Source organism: Nerophis ophidion, linkage group LG06 (assembly GCF_033978795.1).
Source record: "Nerophis ophidion isolate RoL-2023_Sa linkage group LG06, RoL_Noph_v1.0, whole genome shotgun sequence".
In the NCBI taxonomy this organism is placed as follows: domain Eukaryota; kingdom Metazoa; phylum Chordata; class Actinopteri; order Syngnathiformes; family Syngnathidae; genus Nerophis; species Nerophis ophidion.
Genome location: NC_084616.1, coordinates 76,813,081 through 76,835,580, shown reverse-complemented (window position 1 = coordinate 76,835,580; position 22,500 = coordinate 76,813,081). Strand labels below are relative to the sequence as shown.

The 22,500-nt window shown below is 44.1% G+C and overlaps 1 protein-coding gene across 1 annotated transcript in view; it reads right to left on the bottom strand.

Moving 5' to 3' along the window:
* Positions 1–22,500, bottom strand: part of LOC133555259 (kelch domain-containing protein 8B-like) — a 256,404-nt gene that overhangs the window by 185,811 nt on the left and 48,093 nt on the right. The window contains exons 2-3 of the mRNA XM_061904885.1: positions 8,299–8,592; positions 4,767–5,200 (exon numbers count right to left, since the gene is read on the bottom strand). Coding sequence (XP_061760869.1) covers positions 4,767–5,157 — 391 coding nt within the window. The 5' untranslated portion in view covers positions 5,158–5,200; positions 8,299–8,592. The remainder of the gene's footprint in view (positions 1–4,766; positions 5,201–8,298; positions 8,593–22,500) is intronic.

The window sequence follows — 22,500 nt, the reverse complement described above, 5'->3', positions numbered from 1 at the left end:
TGTACTACTACAGTATACGAGTACGTACTTTCTATTGTTTCATTGAAAAAAAAACGGCAAAGTCTATTTGGCTGTCATCTGTTTTAATATGAGAAACAATTGTGTCAAAGTCATGATTTTGTTTTACATTCTTGAAATAAGAAATTCTTACTTTAAAAAGTAGTTTTATACTTGTGAGTGTTGATGACACAGCTTTGCAACATTTGATAGTCTCGCTTCAAGCATGTTTTACTCAATATAGGTCATCAAATCTCAGCTACAAGCTGTAATATCTTACTGAGATCATTTAGGACCTAAACACTTAAAACAAGTAAAACACTCTAACATAAAATCTTATGTATGGCCGCACAAGTCCCGGGATGCCCTAAATGTTCATAACACACCCAGCCGAGTCCCATGGGGAGACGGGATGAAAGTTGGAAAAGTCAGCAAAAGTTCCCAAAAATGTTCAAAATACCTACACAGGTTCGAGTCCCACAAGTTCCGCCGCCGGCCAGGATGCCCAAAATGTCCAAAACGCGCCCAGCAAAGTCCCACGGGAAGTTGGGGAGGAAAGTGACAAAAGTCGGAGAAATGTTCAAAAGTCCCACCCGGGTTCGAGTGTGCACTCAAACTCAAACTCGAACCCGGTTGGGACTCGAACCTGGGTAGGTATTTAGAACATTTTGGGGGACTTTTGCCGACTTTTCTCATTTTTTCCCCCCTACTTCCCGTGGGACTTTGCTGGGTGCGTTTTGGACATTTTTTGTATCCCAGGACTTGTGTGGCCGGCGGCGGGACTCGTGGGACTGGAATCCTGGGGAGGTATTTTGGACACAATTGGGACTTTTGAACACTTTGGCCGCCTTTTCCCCCTCTTCTTCCCCGCCTTCCAGTGCACCATTGCTGGGTGTGTTTTGGACACTTGGACAAAAATAGTTTCAAGCATATTTTACTCAAAATAGGTCATAAAATTTCAGCTACAAGCTGTAATATCTTACTGAGATCATTTGGGACCTAAACACTTAAAACAAGTAAAACACTCCAACATAAAATCCTATGTATGGCCGCCCAAGTCCCGGGATGCCCTAAATGTTCATAACACACCCAGCCGAGTCCCATGGGGAGACTGGATGAAAGTTGGAAAAGTCAGCAAAAGTTCACAAAAATGTTCAAAATACCTACACAGGTTCGAGTCCCACAAGTTCCGCCGCCGGCCAGGATGCCCAAAATGTCCAAAACGCGCCCAGCAAAGTCCCACGGGAAGGTGAGGAGAAAAGTGAGAAAAGTCGGGGAAATGTTCAAAAGTCCCACCCGGGTTCGAGTGTGCACTCAAACTCAAACTCGAACCCGGTTGGGACTCGAACCTGGGTAGGTTTTTAGAAAATTTTGGGGGACTTTTGCCGACTTTTCTCATTTTTTCACCCTACTTCCCGTGGGACTTTGCTGGGTGCGTTTTGGACATTTTTTGTCTCCCAGGACTTGTGTGGCCGGCGGCGGGACTCGTGGGACTGGAATCCTGGGGAGGTATTTAGGACACAATTGGGACTTTTGAACATTTAGGCCGCCTTTTCCCCCTCTTCTTCCCGGCCTTCCAGTGCACCATTGCTGGGTGTGTTTTGGACACTTGGACAAAAATAGTTTCAAGCATATTTTACTCAAAATAGGTCATAAAATCTCAGCTACAAGCTGTAATATCTTACTGAGATCATTTAAGACCTAAACACTTAAAACAAGTAAAACACTCTAACATAAAATCTTATGTATGGCCGCACAAGTCCCGGGATGCCCTAAATGTTCATAACACACCCAGTCGAGTCCCATGGGGAGACGGGATGAAAGTTGGAAAAGTCAGCAAAAGTCCCAAAAATGTTCAAAATACCTACACAGGTTCGAGTCCCACAAGTTCCGCCGCCGGCCAGGATGCCCAAAATGTCCAAAACGCGCCCAGCAGAGTCCCACACGAAGGTGGGGACAAAAGTGACAAAAGTCGGGGAAATGTTCAAAAGTCCCACCTGGGTTCGAGTGTGCACTCAAACTCAAACTCGAACCCGGTTGGGACTCGAACCTGGGTAGGTATTTAGAACATTTTGGGGGACTTTTGCCGACTTTTCTCATTTTTTCCCCCCTACTTTCCCGTGGGACTTTGCTGGGTGCGTTTTGGACATTTTTTGTATCCCAGGACTTGTGTGGCCGGCGGCGGGACTCGTGGGACTGGAATCCTGGGGAGGTATTTAGGACACAATTGGGACTTTTGAACATTTTGGCCGCCTTTTCCCCCTCTTTTTCCCCGCCTTCCAGTGCACCATTGCTGGGTGTGTTTTGGACACTTGGACAAAAATAGTTTCAAGCATATTTTACTCAAAATAGGTCATAAAATCTCAGCTACAAGCTGTAATATCTTACTGAGATCATTTAAGACCTAAACACTTAAAACAAGTAAAACACTCTAACATAAAATCTTATGTATGGCCGCACAAGTCCCGGGATGCCCTAAATGTTCATAACACACCCAACCGAGTCCCATGGGGAGACGGGATGAAAGTTGGAAAAGTCAGCAAAAGTCCCAAAAATGTTCAAAATACCTACACAGGTTCGAGTCCCACAAGTTCCGCCGCCGGCCAGGATGCCCAAAATGTCCAAAACGCACCCAGCAAAGTCCCACGGGAAGATGGGGACAAAAGTGACAAAAGTCGGGGAAATGTTCAAAAGTCCCACCCGGGTTCGAGTGTGCACTCAAACTCAAACTCGAACCCGGTTGGGACTCGAACCTGGGTAGGTATTTAGAAAATTTTGGGGGACTTTTGCCGACTTTTCTCATTTTTCCCCCCTACTTTCCCGTGGGACATTACTGGGTGCGTTTTGGACATTTTTTGCATCCCAGGACTTGTGTGGCTGGCGGCGGGACTCGTGGGACTGGAATCCTGGGGAGGTATTTTGGACACAATTGGGACTTTTGAACACTTTGGCCGCCTTTTCCCCCTCTTCTTCCCCACCTTCCAGTGCACCATTGCTGGGTGTGTTTTGGACACTTGGACAAAAATAGTTTCAAGCATATTTTACTCAAAATAGGTCATAAAATGTCGGAAACAAGCTGTAGTATCTTACTGAGATCATTTAGGACCTAAACCCTTAAAACAAGTAAAATACTCTAACATAAAATCTGCTTAGTGAGAAGAATTATCTTACCAGACAGAAAATAAGCAAATATCACCCTTATTTGAGATATTTCATCTTACTTAGATTTCAGTTTTTGCAGTGTAGAAAATTAGGGTTTGGTATCGAGTATCGATTGGAACCGGGACTAACTTTCCAATTCTCCCGGAATCGTTCAAAAGTTTAAATTTCGATTCCTAGTTTCGATACCCAGTCCGCCGACCGGAAGAAGAAGCCGCTGAACACCAACGAAGAAACGCCCACCGCCGGAAGTGTTAGCATAGCCGAGGCTATGTAGCCGAGCGAGTCAGTCAAGCATGGATAGCGGGCGTCGGCGGTCGAAAGTGTGGCTTTATTTGACGAAAAAAAATGAAATATCGGCGAAATGTAAGACGTGCGACAGGACTGTTTCGTGCTTAGGAGGGTGCACGTCGAACATGATGAAGCAACTCCGAGTTCATGGAGTACAAATAAATGCGTGTCCCGTCTTCGACGCGCTGCCCTAACAGTCCTCCTCTGCCTCTACCTCTGGCTCCGACGCCCAGCCTGGCACCTCGGTGACTGCACTGCAGTCCGAATCCGGTAAGTAAAACAATATATATGCAATAAGTAATTTACTTCCCATTAGTGTTCTTATTTTGTTTCCATTTCCTGCTTGTACCGCTGTGTTTTTTTTCCCCGCACCTGCTGCCAATCAGCATGTTTCTGTTTATGCTTGTCTTGCGCGTTCCTCAGCACTCGAAGATTGACTATTGTTTAGAACTGTACATGCAAGACTGCTTCATTCTCCTCTGTTGGTGACATTAAAAGCATCTTACCTGCTTTTCGCTCTCCTGGTTCCTGCATCTTGGGGTCGCTACTACTGCTGCCATGCGAGTTCTCGACATATCATACCCTATAAATGTTGGTCTTACTTAATAATGCAGACATTTTGTTGTATTCAGTGTTAAAAAAATAGTATATGGCTCTCACGGAAATACATTTTAAAATATTTGGCTGAAATGGCTCTCTCAGCCAAAAAGGTTCCCGACCCCTGCTATATGTAATAAATTATTGAACATACTCCCCCTGGTGTCCGTTTGCCAGCACTCCTCTTGCAAACCTTAACCAACCTTTTCTTTAGAACTGTTTTGTAATCAAAGGCAAGGGATGTTTACGACCCCCGCCCCTTTGAAAGCAGCTGTTGCCATGTGGTCAGGGAAAGTCCAAATAAAAGATGGAGGCGTGCAATTTTTGGGTGGGGCGTGATGACACCGTACAAGGATACAGATGTACACGTTTCTCCTCATTGAGCCGAATTGAATTCTGTCTCTGTTGGATTCCTTGCTTCTTGTCCTGTTTAATCGATGTCACCAGTGTTTGAACCTGACAAAAGTATAGCAATAAATAGTTTTATTTTATGGGCACATAAAATGTGATGGCAAATGACGCTTTCACTTTCTTTTTGGATTATTTATAAATGTTTGTATTTGTTTGTTTTTACTAGACCAACAAAAAAAAAGGGTTTGAGACATTCCTCAACCATGTGAGACTGATTTCCCGCCCAAGTGTGTCAATACAAAAAGTGGACCGGAAAATACAGACAATAACGAATTCCCACGCATTTTCTTCCCAAATAAGGTTTTTCTTACCTTTCTGCACGGTGGTGACGCCCATGGACGGCTGCCCCAGACTGGCCTTCGGCTCCCACTTGCCCTCATCCGGGTGATAAATTTCCACTGACGCCAAGGGGGTCTGCTGCTGATTCATGCCCCCCAACACCATCACCTGGCCCCCCAAGGCCACGGCGGCGGCCCCGGCCCTGGCTGTGGGCAGCGGAGCCAGCTGGCTCCACGTCTGGCTCTCCACGTCCAAGACCTCCACGCTGTCCTGGGGCGCCCCGGTCTCGCTGCAGCCCCCCAGCACGTAGAGCAGTCCCTCCTGGTAGACGGGGGTGCAGTAGACTCTGCGCTGGGACATGGGGGGGAACTGCTCCCAGTAGAGGGACTTGACAGGACTCACCTCCATCTCCTGCACGGGCATGTCTCCGGGAGCGAGAGGAGGGGACACAGCATCACACACCAGGCTGGGGACGGAAGGGAGTGTGACACAGGTGGAACAAGAAAAAAAAGAAAGGCAAATTCTGGCCCTACTCAGTGGCCTCGTGGTTAGACTGCCCGCCCTGAGATCGGTAGGTCGCGAGTTCAAACCCCGGCCGAGTCACACCAAAGACTATAAAAACCTCCCTGCTTGGCACTCAGCATCAAGGGTTGGAATTGGGGGTTAAATCACCATAAATGAGTCCCGGGCGCGGCCACCACTGCTGCTCACTGCTCCCCTCACCTCCCGGGGGTGATCAAGGGTGACGGGTCAAAAGCAAAGAATAATTTCGCCACACCTAGTGTGTGTGTGTGACAATTATTGCTACTTTAACTTTTGGTAGATGACTGCTTCACTTGGCCCCGATGCAAGCAAACCCATCCATCCATCCATTTTCTACCGCTTATTCCCTTTCAGGGTCGCGGGGGGCGCTGGCGCCTATCTCAGCTACAATCGGGCGGAAGGCGGGGTACACCCTGGACAAGTCGCCACCTCATCGCAGGGCCAACACAGATAGACAGACAACATTCACACACTAGGGCCAATTTAGTGTTGCCAATCAACCTATCCCCAGGTGCATGTCTTTGGAAGCGGGAGGAAGCCGGAGTACCCGGAGGGAACCCACGCATTCACGGGGAGAACATGCAAACTCCACACAGAAAGATCCCGAGCCTGGATTTGAACCCAGGACTGCAGGACCTTCGTATTGTGAGGCAGACGCACTAACCCCTCTGCCACCGTGAAGCCCCGCAAGCAAACCAGGAGTGTGAAAAAAAATCCTCCATGAACTCATGAATCCTGCTTGTTTTCTTTATCACAGTACAAAGTAGGGTTGTCCCGATACCAATATATTAGTACCGGTACCAAAATGTAGATGCTGCACTCTTCAGCATCTACATGCTGCCGCTAGGTGACATCATACGCAAATACGGTGTTAGCTTTCACTGTTATGCTGATGACACCCAACTCTACATGCCCCTAAAGCTGACCAACACGCCGGATTGTAGTCAGCTGGAGGCGTGTCTTAATGAAATTAAACAATGGATGTCCGCTAATTTTTTGCAACTTAACGCCAAAAAAACGGAAATGCTGATTATCGGTCCTGCTAGACACCGACCTCTATTTAATAATACAACTTTAACATTTGACAACCAAATAATTAAACAAGGCGACACGGTAAAGAATCTGGGTATTATCTTCCACCCAACTCTCTCCTTTGAGTCACACATTAAAAGCGTTACTAAAACGGCCTTCTTTCATCTCCGTAATATCGCTAAAATTTGCTCCATTTTGTCCACTAAGGACGCCGAGATCATTATCCATGCGTTTGTTACGTCTCGCCTCGATTACTGTAACGTATTATTTTCGGGTCTGACCATGTCTAGCATTAAAAGATTACAGTTGGTACAAAATGCGGCTGCTAGACTTTTGACAAGAACAAGAAAGTTTGATCACATTACGCCTGTACTGTATATACCTTTATATACATATATACATACATATATACCTATACTGTATATACCTTTATATACATATATACATACATATATACCTATACTGTATATACCTTTATATACATATATACATACATATATACCTATACTGTATATACCTTTATATACATATATACATACATATATACCTATACTGTATATACCTTTATATACATATATACATACATATATACCTATACTGTATATACCTTTATATACATATATACATACATATATACCTATACTGTATATACCTTTATATACATATATACATACATATATACCTATACTGTATATACCTTTTATATACATATATACATACATATATACCTATACTGTATATACCTTTATATACATATATACATACATATATACCTATACTGGCTCACCTGCACTGGCTTCCTGTGCACTTAAGATGTGACTTTAAGGTTTTACTACTTACGTATAAAGTACTACACGGTCTAGCTCCATCCTATCTTGACGATTGTATTGTACCATATGTCCCGGCAAGAAATCTGCCTTCAAAGGACTCCGGCTTATTAGTGATTCCCAAAGCCCAAAAAAAGTCTGCGGGCTATAGAGCGTTTTCATTTCGGGCTCCAGTACTCTGGAATGCCCTCCCGGTAACAGTTCGAGATGCCACCTCAGTAGAAGCATTTAAGTCTCACCTTAAAACTCATTTGTATACTCTAGCCTTTAAATAGACTCCCTTTTTAGACCAGTTGATCTGCCATTTCTTTTCTTTTTCTCCTATGTCCCACTCTCCCTTGTGGAGGGGGTCCGGTCCGATCCAGTAGCCATGTACTGCTTGCCTGTGTATTGGCTGGGGACATCTCTGCGCTGCTGATCCGCCTCCGCTTGGGATGGTTTCCTGCTGGCTCCGCTATGAACGGGACTCTCGCTGCTGTGTCGGATCCGCTTTGGACTGGACTCTCGCGGCTGTGTTGGATCCATTATGGATTGAACTTTCACAGTATCATGTTAGACCCGCTCGACATCCATTGCTTTCCTCCTCTCCAAGGTTCTCATAGTCATCATTGTCACCGACGTCCCACTGGGTGTGAGTTTTCCTTGCCCTTATGTGGGCCTACCGAGGATGTCGTAGTGGTTTGTGCAGCCCTTTGAGACACTAGTGATTTAGGGCTATATAAGTAAACATTGATTGATTGATTGATGAATGCACAAAGGTGAGTTTTGTTGATGTTATTGACTTATGTGGAGTGTGCTAATCAGACTGCAAGCTAATCGATGCTAACATGCTATTTAGGCTAGCTATATGTACATATTGCATCACTATGCCTCATTTGTAGCTATATTTGAGCTCATTTAGTTTCCTTTAAATCCTCATAATTCAATTTAGATCTCATGACACACTATCTGTATGTAATATGACTTAATTTTTTGCGGCTCCAGACGGATTCGTTTTTGTATTTTTGGTCCAATATGGCTCTTTCAACATTTTGGGTTGCCGACCCCCTCCAGTGGATGAAGGAGCTTGGCGGAGGTCATCAAGCAAAGTGCGAGGCAGCAAGTAGAGGAGAGAAGAAGGGATGAAGGTGACTAGAAGGAATACGTGAAGTGTGGAACTCACTCTTGAGGCAGATGTCACGACTCCTCCTATGCAAATGTTTTATTCATCCCCATGTTGGTGTTTCGCAGAAGCTCGGCCGTCCGCCCATCACGGCTTCTCTCCGTCCTTCCTCCTTCCCGTGACTTGAATGTACGCCTCGGGTTGAACTTTTGAATGCCACACACGATCCAAAAAAAAAAAAAACTTTCCAAAAGCGACAAAAAGTCTTCCTTGAATGCCTTAATTGGGCGACGACATCTTCACGTGTTGGAAGAATATTGTAGTGCGACTCACTGAGCTTTGAAAAGATCCAACCTAGAAGAACACACACAAAAAAACATCACTTTAAAAGATGACTCAAAGTACCAACGACATACAAAACAGCCCATAATACTTCTTCAGTCCACATGAAAAGATGCTCGGCGGCGCATTTTTTTTATTATTTATATACATATTTTTTTCCACTGGATGGAAATGAATGCCGAATTGATTAATGCAAATGACCCGAAGACATCACACGCCACCAGATTCCACCCCCTCACCTCCCCCTGTGGCTGTGGTAACTATGGCGACGCATGAACCATTGTTTGCATGCGCTTGGGGCCGCGGGAAATCGTCGGTGTTCTAAATACAGTATAGAGCTGCGCTCGGAAAGCATGTTCAAACAGCGGAAGGCATCCGAACAACGATAAATACATCAAATATTGACCTCAATGTACACACCCTAAAACCAGTCAAGTTGGCATGATGTGTAAATGGTAAATCAAAACAAAAAACAATGATTTGCAAATCCTTTTCAACTTTTATTCAATTGGATGGACTGCAAAGACTGGCACCGTTTGATTTACGTGACTCGGAACCGTAAAAAAAAAATTCTATACTACAAGAAGACCCTTAAAATCGAGCCAATTTAGAAATTTTAAAACTGGTGTAATGTGAGCCAGCCTTCTGAATCGAGCCAATTTAGAAATTTTAAAACTGGTGTAATGTGAGCCAGCCTTCTGGTCTCCAACCGGACCTGACTTCACGTGTGAGGCAGGGTTTGATTTTAAGTGACCCAGAACCGTAAAAAAACATTTCAATACCAAAATAAGACCCTTAAAATCGAGTCAATTTTGAGATTTTAAAACTGGTGTATTGTGAGCCTGCCTTCTGGTCTCCAACCGGACCCAATGTCACGTGCCAGGCAGCTATGGAAATGTGGCACCATTGGATTTTAAGTGACCCAGAACCGTAAAAAAAAACATTTCAATACCATAAGAAGACCCTTAAAATCGAGCCAATATAGAAATTTTAAAACTGGTGTAATGTGAGCCCGCCTTCTGGTCTCCAACCGGACCTGACTTTCCGTGCGAGGCAGCTATGGAAATGTGGCACCGTTGGATTTTACATGACTCGGAACCGTAAAAAAAAACATTTCTATACCATAAGAAGACCCTTAAAATTGAGCCAATTTAGAAATGTTGAAACTGGTGTAATGTGAGCCCGCCTTCTGGTCTCCAACTGGACCTGACGTTACGTGCCAGGCAGCTAGGGAAATGTGGCACAGTTTTATTTTACGTGACTCGGAACCGTAAAAAAACATTTCTATACCATAAGAAGACCCTTAAAATCGAGACAATTAGAAGATTTTAAAACTGGTGTAATGTGAGCCCGCCTTCTGGTCTCCAACCGGACCTGACTTTCCGTGCGAGGCAGCTATGGAAATGTGGCACCGTTGGATTTTACATGACTCGGAACCGTAAAAAAAAACATTTCTATACCATAAGAAGACCCTTAAAATTGAGCCAATTTAGAAATGTTGAAACTGGTGTAATGTGAGCCCGCCTTCTGGTCTCCAACTGGACCTGACGTTACGTGCCAGGCAGCTAGGGAAATGTGGCACAGTTTTATTTTACGTGACTCGGAACCGTAAAAAAACATTTCTATACCATAAGAAGACCCTTAAAATCGAGACAATTAGAAGATTTTAAAACTGGTGTAATGTGAGCGTGCCTTCTGGTCTCCAACTGGACCTGACTTCACGTGCCAGGCAGCTATGGAAATGTGGCACAGTTTGATTTTACGTGACTTGGAACCGTAAAAAAAACATTTCTATAGCATAAGAAGACCCTTAAAATCGAGCCAATAAAGACATTTTAAAACTGGTGTGATGTGAGCACGCCTTCGGGTCTCCAACCAGACCTGACGTCACATGCCAGGCAGCTATCGAAATGTGGTCAAATTTGATTTTACGTGAGTCGGAACCGTGAAAAAAATCATTTCTATACCATAAGAAGACCCTTAAAATCGAGCCAATTTTGAGATTTTAACACTGATGTAATGTGAGCCCGCCTTCTGGTCTCCAACCGGACCTGACTTTCCGAGCGAGGCAGCTATGGAAATGTGGCACCGTTGGATTTTACATGACTCGGAACCGTAAAAAAAAAACATTTCTATACCATAAGAAGACCCTTAAAATCGAGCCAATAAAGACATTTTAAAACTGGTGTGATGTGAGCACGCCTTCGGGTCTCCAACCAGACCTGACGTCACATGCCAGGCAGCTATGGAAATGTGGTCAAATTGGATTTTACGTGAGTCGGAACCGTGAAAAAAATCATTTCTATACCATAAGAAGACCCTTAAAATCGAGTCAATTTTGAGATTTTAACACTGTTGTAATGTGAGCCCGCCTTCTGGTCTCCAACCGGACCTGACTTTCCGTGCGAGGCAGCTATGGAAATGTGGCACCGTTGGATTTTACATGACTCGGAACCGTAAAAAAAAAACATTTCTATACCATAAGAAGACCCTTAAAATCGAGCCAATAAAGACATTTTAAAACTGGTGTGATGTGAGCACGCCTTCGGGTCTCCAACCAGACCTGACGTCACATGCCAGGCAGCTATCGAAATGTGGTCAAATTTGATTTTACGTGAGTCGGAACAGTGAAAAAAATAATTTCTATACCATAAGAAGACCCTTAAAATCGAGTCAATTTTGAGATTTTAACACTGTTGTAATGTGAGCCCGCCTTCTGGTCTCCAACCAGACCTGGCTTTCCGTGCGAGGCAGCTATGGAAATGTGGCACCGTTGGATTTTACATGACTCGGAACCGTTAAAAAAAAACATTTCTATACCATAAGAAGACCCTTAAAATCGAGCCAATTTAGAAATGTTGAAACTGGTGTAATGTGAGCCCGCCTTCTGGTCTAAAACCGTACCTGACGTCACGTGCCAGGCAGCTATCGAAATGTGGTCAAATTTGATTTTACGTGAGTCGGAACCGTGAAAAAAACATTTCTATGCCATAAGAAGACACTTAAAATCGAGCCAATTTTGAGATTTTAACACTGATGTAATGTGAGCCCGCCTTCTGGTCTCCAACCAGACCTGACTTTCCGTGCAAGGCAGCTATGGAAATGTGGCACCGTTGGATTTTACGTGACTCGGGACCGTAAAAAAAACATTTCTATACCATAAGAAGACCCTTAAAATCGAGCCACTTTAGAAATGTTAAAACTGGTCTAATGTGAGCCCGCCTTCTGGTCTCCAACCGGACCTGATGTCACGTGCCAGGCAGCCCAGGAAACGTGGCACCGTTTGATTTTACTTGACTCTGAACAGTAAAAAAAGCTTTCTATACCATAAGAAGACCCTTAAAATCGAGACAATTATAAGATTTTAAAACTGGTGTAATGTGAGCCCGCCTTCTGGTCTCCAACTGGACCTGACGTCACGTGCCAGGCAGCCCAGGAAACGTGGCACCGTTTGATTTTACTTGACTCTGAACAGTAAAAAAAGCTTTCTATACCATAAGAAGACCCTTAAAATCGAGCCAATTTTGAGATTGTAAAACTGGTGTAATGTGAGCCCGCCTTCTGGTCTCCAACTGGACCTGACGTCACGTGCCAGGCAGCTCTCAAAACGTGGCATTTATTTTTCACTAAAGAAGGGATCGGTGAATGCGCATCTGAAACAACTGGGGTTCGGTACCTCCAACGAGGTTAAGAACCACTGCCATAGTGGATCTAACATAATAGTGAGAGTCCAGTCCATAGTGGATCTAACATAATAGTGAGAGTCCAGTCCATAGTGGATCTAACATAATAGTGAGAGTCCAGTCCATAGTGGATCTAACATAATAGTGAGAGTCCAGTCCATAGTGGATCTAACATAATAGTGAGAGTCCAGTCCATAGTGGATCTAACATAATAGTGTGAGAGTCCAGTCCATAGTGGATCTAACATAATAGTGAGAGTCCAGTCCAGTCCATAGTGGATCTAACATAATAGTGAGAGTCCAGTCCATAGTGGATCTGACATAATAGTGAGAATCCAGTCCATAGTGGATCTAACATAATAGTGAGAGTCCAGTCCATAGTGGATCTGACATAATAGTGAGAATCCAGTCCATAGTGGATCTAACATAATAGTGAGAATCCAGTCCATAGTGGATCTAACATAATAGTGAGAGTCCAGTCCATAGGGAGAGTCCAGTCCATAGTGGATCTAACATAATAGTGAGAATCCAGTCCATAGTGGATCTAACATAATAGTGAGAGTCCAGTCCATAGTGGATCTAACATAATAGTGTGAGAGTCCAGTCCATAGTGGATCAAACATAATATTGTGAGAGTCCAGGCCATAGTGGATCTAACATAATAGTGTGAGAGTCCAGTCCATAGTGGATCTAACACAATACAGAGAATCCAGTCCATAGTGGATCTAACATAATTGTGAGAGTCCATTCCATAGTGGATCTGACATAATAGTGAGAATCCAGTCCATAGTGGATCTAACATAATAGTGAGAGTCCAGTCCATAGTGGATCTGACATAATAGTGAGAATCCAGTCCATAGTGGATCTAACATAATAGTGAGAATCCAGTCCATAGTGGATCTAACATAATAGTGAGAGTCCAGTCCATAGGGAGAGTCCAGTCCATAGTGGATCTAACATAATAGTGAGAATCCAGTCCATAGTGGATCTAACATAATAGTGAGAGTCCAGTCCATAGTGGATCTAACATAATAGTGTGAGAGTCCAGTCCATAGTGGATCAAACATAATATTGTGAGAGTCCAGTCCATAGTGGATCTAACACAATACAGAGAATCCAGTCCATAGTGGATCTAACATAATTGTGAGAGTCCATTCCATAGTGGATCTAACACAATACAGAGAATCCAGTCCATAGTGGATCTAACATAATAGACAGAATCCAGTCCATAGTGGATCTAACATAATAGTGAGAGTCCAGTCCATAGTGGATCTAACATAATAGTGTGAGAGTCCAGTCCATAGTGGATCTAACACAATACAGAGAATCCAGTCCATAGTGGATCTAACACAATACAGAGAATCCAGTCCATAGTGGATCTAACATAATAGACAGAATCCAGTCCATAGTGGATCTAACATAATTGTGAGAGTCCAGTCCATAGTGGATCTAACATAATAGTGAGAATCCAGTCCATAGTGGATCTAACATAATATTGTGATAGTCTAGTCCATAGTGGATCTAACATAATAGTGAGAGTCCAGTCCATAGTGGATCTAACATAATAGTGAGAATCCAGTCCATAGTGGATCTAACATAATAGTGAGAGTCCAGGCCATAGTGGATCTAACATAATATTGTGATTGTCCAGTCCATAGTGGATCTAATATAAATGTGAGAGTTTAGTCCATATTGTGATGTCCAGTCCATAGTGTGAGAGTCCAGTCCCTAGTGGATCTAACATAATAGTGAGAGTCCAGTCCATAGTGGATCTAACATAATAGTGAGAATCCAGTCCATAGTGGATCTAACATAATAGTGAGAGTCCAGTCCATAGTGGATCTAACATAATAGTGAGAGTCCAGTCCATAGTGGACCTAACATAATAGTGAGAATCCAGTCCATAGTGGATCTAACATAATTGTGAGAGTCCAGTCCATAGTGGATCTAACATAATAGTGAGAGTCCAGTCCATAGTGGATCTAACATAATAGTGAGAGTCCAGTCCATAGTGGATCTAACATAATAGTAAGAGTCCAGTCCATAGTGGATCTAACATAATAGTGAGAGTCCAGTCCATAGTGGATCTCACATAATAGTGATAGTCCAGTCCATAGTGGATCCAACATAAAAGTGTGATAGTCCAGTCCATAGTGGATCTAACATAAAAGTGTGATAATACAGTCCATAGTGGATCTAATATAAACGTGAGAGTCCAGTCTATAGTGTGAGAGTCCAGTCCATAGTGTATCTAACATAATAGTGAGAGTCCAGTCCATAGTGGATCTAACATAGTAATGTGAGAGACCAGTCCATAGCAGATCTAACATAATAGTGAGAGTCCAGTCCATAGTGGATTTAACATAATAGTGAGAGTCCAGTCCATAGTGGATTTAACATAATAGTGAGAGTCCAGTCCATAGTGGATCTAACATAATAGTGAGAGTCCAGTCCATAGTGGATCTAACATAATAATGTGAGAGACCAGTCCATAGCAGATCTAACATAATAGTGAGAGTCCAGTCCATAGCGGGGCCAGCAGTAGACCATCCCGAGCAAAGACGAGTCAGCACCACAGAGATCCCCCCAACCGATGCATAGGCGAGCGTTCCACCCCTGGATCCCGACTCTATTGCCATGGCCACCACAAGGGAGAAGGGGACAGGGTAGAAAAGAAACGGCAGATCAACTGATTCTATTTAAACTGTGAATTATAAACCGGAAAACAGGGTACTAAACAGGAAAAAGGAGCTGCAAAGTTGGAGGCTGGTTTCCATGCAAACATCAGCACCGTCACCTCCACCCACACTCGCACGCAGGAAGGCAGATATCAGTAAGGACATAAGAGCACTAATGAGATTTCTTTTTTTTTTCCTATTCACAATGCTGAAAATAAAAATCCTTTCATACCGGGGACGGAGAACCAAACGTCACTGCTGATTCTTATTTGATACCAAGCCCATTCCTTCTCTGTCCGATAATGTCTGACTAGACGGGAGGAAGGAAGCACTTTGGTGTCCTCGTGTTACGTAACTCAACATGTCGGGAGGTCCGTGTCCGCTGACCAGACGTCGGTGCTCCTCCAGCGCCACCTTGGACGCGGCTTCCGGTGTAAACAAACCGGGACCGCGGGGGAAAAGAGGCGGAGGGCGGGCTTCAGCCGTCTGCTTTATGACTGAAATCTCTCCAACTTTCTGCCACAGGTTGACTGTGACCATGGCAACCGCTTGAAACCGAGACGGGAAAGCGATGCAGACGCTCACAAATTATACTCGGCTCAAAATAAAGTGGAGAAACATCAGGATAAAAGGTTGACGCGCCTCAAGTGCTTGTTCGGGGGGAGGAAAAAAAACTTTGAAACTTGGCCCTTTTTTTCTTGCATGTTGGGATTTAGGCCAGAGGCATAAGACCTAGAACGGGGGTCAGCAACCGGCGGCTCTAGAGCTGTCTTAAGCGCCTTCCTAGTGGCTCCTTGGACCTCTTTCAGAGAAAATGGAAAAAGATTAAATAATATATATTTTTTGTTTTAATATATTTTCTGTAGTTAAAACCAAAAAAAAATAAAATAAATAAAAAAATTAAAAAAAAATATATATATATTTATTTAAAAAAAAAAATATATATATATATATATATATATATATATTTGTTTTAATATATTTTCTGTAGGGGGCTTCACGGTGGCAGAGGGGTTAGTGCGTCTGCCTCACAATACGAAGGTCCTGCAGTCCTGGGTTCAAATCCAGGCTCGGGATCTTTCTGTGTGGAGTTTGCATGTTCTCCCCGTGAATGCGTGGGTTCCCTCCGGGTACTCCGGCTTCCTCCCACCTCCAAAGACATGCACCTGGGGATAGGCCCCTCCCACTTCCAAAGACATGCACCTGGGGATAGGTTGATTGGCAACACTAAATGGTCCCTAGTGTGTGAATGTGAGTGTGAATGTTGTCTGTCTATCTGTGTTGGCCCTGCGATGAGGTGGCGACTTGTCCAGGGTGTACCCCGCCTTCCGCCCGATTGTAGCTGAGATAGGCGCCAGCGCCCCCCGCCACCCCAAAAGGGAATAAGCGGTAGAAGATGGATGGATGGATATTTTCTGTAGGAGAACAAACATGACATCCATCCATCATCTTCCGCTTATCCGGGGTTGGGTCGCGGGGGCAGCAGCCTAAGCAGGGAAGCCCAGACTTCCCTCTCCCCAGCCACTTCGTCTAGCTCTTGCTGGGGGATCCCGAGGCGTTCCCAGGCCAGCCGGGAGACATAGTCTTCCCAACGTGTCCTGGGTCTTCCCCAGACGTTGGACGTGGCCTAAACACCTCCCTAGGGAGGCGTTCGGGTGGCATCCAGACCAGATGCCCGAACCACCTCATCTGGCTCCTCTCCATGTGGAGGAGCAGCGGCTTTACTTTGAGTTCCTCCCGGATGGCAGAGCTTCTCATCCTATCTCTAAGGGAGAGGAAACTCATTTGGGCCGCTTGTACCCGTGATCTTATCCTTTCGGTCATGACCCAAAGCTCATGACCATAGGTGAGGATGGGAACGTAGATCGACCGGTAAATTGAGAGCTTTGCCTTCCGGCTCAGCTCCTTTTTCACAACAACGGATCGGTACAACGTCCGCATTACTGAAGACGCCGCACCGATCCGCCTGTCGATCTCACCATCCACTCTTCCCTCACTCGTGAACAAGACTCCTAGGTACTTGAACTCCTCCACCTGGGGAAAGAGCTCCTCCCCAACCCGGAGATGGCATTCCACCCTTTTCTGGGCGAGAACCATGGACTCGGACTTGGAGGTGCTGATTCTCATTCCGGTCGCTTCACACTCGGCTGCGAACCGATCCAGTGAGAGCTGAAGATCCCGGTCAGATGAAGCCATCAGGACCACATCATCTGCAAAAAGCAGAGACCTAATCCTGCGGTCACCAAACCGGAACCCCTCAACGCCTTGACTGCGCCTAGAAATTCTGTCCATAAAAGTTATGAACACAACCGGACAAATACCCAGAACCCCTTGCATCACTAACGCAACAATATACCACCAAACCCCGCCCCAAATCAAACCCGCCGCCGAAAAAAGGCCTTAAATTTGTGTTTTTATTTAATTTGATATGCCATTGATCTATTTTAATTAATATTATTTGAAACTGGATTTTGCAAGTCACTATAAAGTTATATAAGTCTTGCTTGGTCAATATTCAATGCTAAACTTGTTTGGGTCCCTATTAAAGGGTTAATGTGTTCGTGGCTCTGTTCAGTTTTAAATGTTGGCCCGCTCTGTATTTGAGTTTGACAACCCTGGTCTACAGCTTTTGTGGACTTGTGGGAAGTGAAGTAGAAACATATTTGACCTTTTTGGAACAGAACAGGTCTCAAGTTTGTGTGGCACGTTTCCTGCTTTCGTGACTCGGCCTTTTCGAGGATGTCTGGGCTGTAGATGTCATGGAGACATTTGTATACAAAACCCCAAAACCGGTGAAGTTGGCACCTTGAGTAAATGGTAAATAAAAACAGAATACAATGATTTGCTCATCTTTTCCAACTTCTATTCAATTAAATAAACTGCAAAGACAAGATACTTAACGTTCGAACAGGAAAACTTTGATATTTTTTTGAAAATATTAGTTGGATGCCTGCGACATGTTTCAAAAAATTTGGCACTAGTGGCAAAAAGGACCGGGAAAGGTGAGGAATGCTCATCAAACACTTATTTGGAACATCCCACAGGTGAACAGGCTAATTAGGAACAGGTGGGTGCCATGATTGGGTATAAAAGCAGCTTCCATGAAATGCTCAGTCATTCCCAAACAAAGGTCACCGCTTTGTCAACAAATACGTTTCGAACAGTTTAGGAACAACATTTCTCAACCAGCTATTGCAAGGAATTTCAGGATTTCACCATCTCAGGTCCGTAATATCATCAAAAGGTTCAGAGAGTCTGGAGAAATCACTGAGCATAAGCAATGATATTATGGAGCTTCGATCCCTCAGGCGGTACTGCATCAAAAAGCGACATCGGTGTGTAAAGGATATCACCACATGGGCTCAGGAACACTTAAGTAAACCACTGTCTGTAACTACAGTTCGCTGCTACATCTGTAAGTGCAAGTCAAGACTCTACAATTGCAAAGCGAAAGCCATTCATCAACAACACCCAGAAACGCCACTTATTTGGAACATCCCACAGGTGAACAGGCTAATTGGGAACAGGTGGGTGCCATGATTGGGTAAAGAAGCAGCTTCCATGAAATGCTCAGTCATTCACAAACAAGGACGGGGCAAAGGTCACCGCTTTGTCAACAAATACGTTTCGAACAGTTTAGGAACAACATTTCTCAACCAGCTATTGCAAGGAATTTCAGGATTTCACCATCTCAGGTCCGTAATATCATCAAAAGGTTCAGAGAATCTGGAGAAATCACTGAACATAAGCGATGATATTATGGACCTTCGATCCCTCAGGCGGTACTGCATCAAAAAGCGACATCGGTGTGTAAAGGATATCACCACATGGGCTCAGGAACACTTAAGTAAACCACCGTCTGTAACTACAGTTCGCTGCTACATCAGTAAGTGCAAGTCAAGACTCTACAATTGCAAAGCGAAAGCCATTCATCAACAACACCCAGAAACGCCACTTATTTGGAACATCCCACAGGTGAACAGGCTAATTGGGAACAGGTGGGTGCCATGATTGGGTATAAAAGCAGCTTCCATGAAATGCTCAGTCATTCACAAACAAGGACGGGGCAAAGGTCACCGCTTTGTCAACAAATACGTTTCGAACAGTTTAGGAACAACATTTCTCAACCAGCTATTGCAAGGGATTTCAGGATTTCACCATCTCAGGTCCGTAATATCATCAAAAGGTTCAGAGAATCTGGAGAAATCACTGAACATAAGCGATGATATTATGGACCTTCGATCCCTCGGGCGGTACTGCATCAAAAAGCGACATCGGTGTGTAAAGGATATCACCACATGGGCTCAGGAACACTTAAGTAAACCACCGTCTGTAACTACAGTTCGCTGCTACATCTGTAAGTGCAAGTCAAGACTCTACAATTGCAAAGCGAAAGCCATTCATCAACAACACCCAGAAACGCCACTTATTTGGAACATCCCACAGGTGAACAGGCTAATTGGGAACAGGTGGGTGCCATGATTGGGTATAAAAGCAGCTTCCATGAAATGCTCAGTCATTCACAAACAAGGACGGGGCGAAGGTCACCGCTTTGTCAACAAATACGTTTCGAACAGTTTAGGAATAACATTTCTCAACCAGCTATTGCAAGGGATTTCAGGATTTCACCATCTCAGGTCCGTAATATCATCAAAAGGTTCAGAGAGTCTGGAGAAATCACTGAACATAAGCGATGGTATTATGGAGCTTCGATCCCTCAGGCGGTACTGCATCAAAAAGCGACGTCGGTGTGTAAAGGATATCACCACATGGGCTCAGGAACACTTAAGTAAACCACTGTCTCTAACTACAGTTCGCTGCTACATCTGTAAGTGCAAGTCAAGACTCTACAATTGCAAAGCGGAAGCCATTCATCAACAACACCCAGAAACGCCACTTATTTGGAACATCCCACAGGTGGACAGGCGAATTGGGAATAGATGGGTGCCATGATTGGGTATAGAAGCAGCTTCCATGAAATGCTCAGTCATTCACAAACAAGGACGGGGCAAAGGTCACGGCTTTGTCAACAAATACGTTTCGAACAGTTTAGGAACAACATTTCTCAACCAGCTATTGCAAGGAATTTCAGGATTTCACCATCTCAGGTCCGTAATATCATCAAAAGGTTCAGAGAGTCTGGAGAAATCACTGAACATAAGCGATGATATTATGGACCTTCGATCCCTCGGGCGGTACTGCATCAAAAAGCGACGTCGGTGTGTAAAGGATATCACCACATGGGCTCAGGAACACTTAAGTAAACCACTGTCTGTAACTACAGTTCGCTGCTACATCTGTAAGTGCAAGTCAAGACTCTACAATTGCAAAACGAAAGCCATTCATCAACAACACCCAGAAATGCCACTTATTTGGAACATCCCACAGGTGAACAGGCTAATTGGGAACAGGTGGGTGCCATGATTGGGTATAAAAGCAGCTTCCATGAAATGCTCAGTCATTCACAAACAAGGACGGGGCAATGGTCACCGCTTTGTCAACAAATACGTTTCGAACAGTTTAGGAATAACATTTCTCAACCAGCTATTGCAAGGGATTTCAGGATTTCACCATCTCAGGTCCGTAATATCATCAAAAGGTTCAGAGAGTCTGGAGAAATCACTGAACATAAGCGATGGTATTATGGACCTTCGATCCCTCAGGCGGTACTGCATCAAAAAGCGAAGTCTGTGTGTAAAGGATATCACCACATGGGCTCAGGAACACTTAAGTAAACCACTGTCTGTAACTACAGTTCGCTGCTACATCTGTAAGTGCAAGTCACAACTCTACAATGCAAAGCGAAAGCCATTTATCAACAACACCCAGAAACGCCGCCGGCTTTGCTGCGCCCGAGCTCATCTAAAATGGACTGCTGCAAAGTGGAAAAGTGTTCTGTGGCCTGACCGAGTCCACATTTCAAATCATTTTTGGAAACTGTGCCCGTCGTGTCCCCCGGACCAAAGAATAAAACAACCATCCGGATTGTTGTAGGCGCAAAGTTGAAAAGCCAGCATCGGTGTGGGAGGAGGCAAGAGAGTCCGCAGCTGCAGGAGGAACGACGCAAGCTCTACGCTCATGTCCATGGTAATAGTCGACTTATTACCACCGTTCTCTCACCGAAACCTGCCGGTTGACTTGTGGTAGGGAACCATGTTCGCTTGACCGCTCTGTTCCATAGTAAAGCTTCACCGTCATCTTTCGGGAATGTAAACAAGGAAACACCGGCTGTGTTTGTGTTGCTAAAGGCGGCCGCAATACAGAGCTTCCCACTTACATCTTTCTTCTTTGACGTCTCCATTATTAATTGAACAAATTGCAAAAGATTCAGCAACACAGATGTCCAGAATACTGTGTAATTATGCGATTATAGCAGACGACTTATAGCTGTGATCGGTGCTGGATCAAAATGTCCGCTACAATCCGTGACGTCAAGACTTTAATCTTGACACCTTATTGGCTGGTTCTGATACAAAAGTGAGTCTTGGATTTTGAAGCAGCAACTTTTTCAGCACTACATTTTTTTTTACACTGAATTTTAAAGAAATATTGAATTTTTTTTTTACAATAAATTTTAAAAACACTGAATTGTTATTCAATGAAATTGTCAGCATAACGTGACATAGCTCGGTTGGTAGAGCGGCCGTGCCAGCAACTTGAGGGTTGCAGGTTCGATTCCCGCTTCCGTCATTCTAGTAACTGCCATTGTGTCCTTGGGCAAGACACTTTACCCACCTGCTCCCAGTGCCACCCACACTGGTTGAAATGTAACTTAGATATTGGGTTTCACTATGTAAAGCGCTTTGAGTCACTAGAGAAAAGTGCTATATAAATATAATTCACTTCACAAAAAAATTCAGTTACATAAATTTAGTTTAAAAAAAAAAATTGTGATAAAACGTCCATAGAACTATTTACTCACTGAAGTGAAGTGAATTATATTTATATAGCGCTTTTTCTCAAGTGACTCAAAGCGCTTTACATAGTGAAACCCAATATCTAAGTTACATTTAAACCAGTGTGGGTGTGGCACTGGGAGCAGGTGGGTAAAGTGTCTTGCCCAAGGACACAACGGCAGTGACTAGGATGGCGGAAGCGGGGATCGAACCTGGAACCCTCAAGTTGCTGGCAAGGCCGCTCTACCAACCGAGCTATACCGCCCAGTCTTTTGGTGTTTTCAATCAAATATATATGGTAATAACATGAATATAGAGGCCACTTGTTATTCCACTCTACTGTTACTTTAATTCCTAAAACAGCTGACACACACAGAGATTATTTTCTGTTAGGCCTCAATGAACTTTGTGTGTTTTTGCTTCAAAATGACGCTGTTGGCTGTTTCACTTTCACTTTTTGCATTACGATTTTGTACGACAATGATTAGTACTGTTAACACAACGCGAGGATGTTGTGCCTAAAGTGACATCATCCACCAGCTGAGTGTGTGTGTGTGTGTGTGTGTGTGTGTGTGTGTGTGTGTGTGTGTGTGTGTGTGTGTGTGTGTGTGTGTTGCATGGAGCTAACATAAACATAAACCCTGTAGAAAGGGTGGTCCCCACT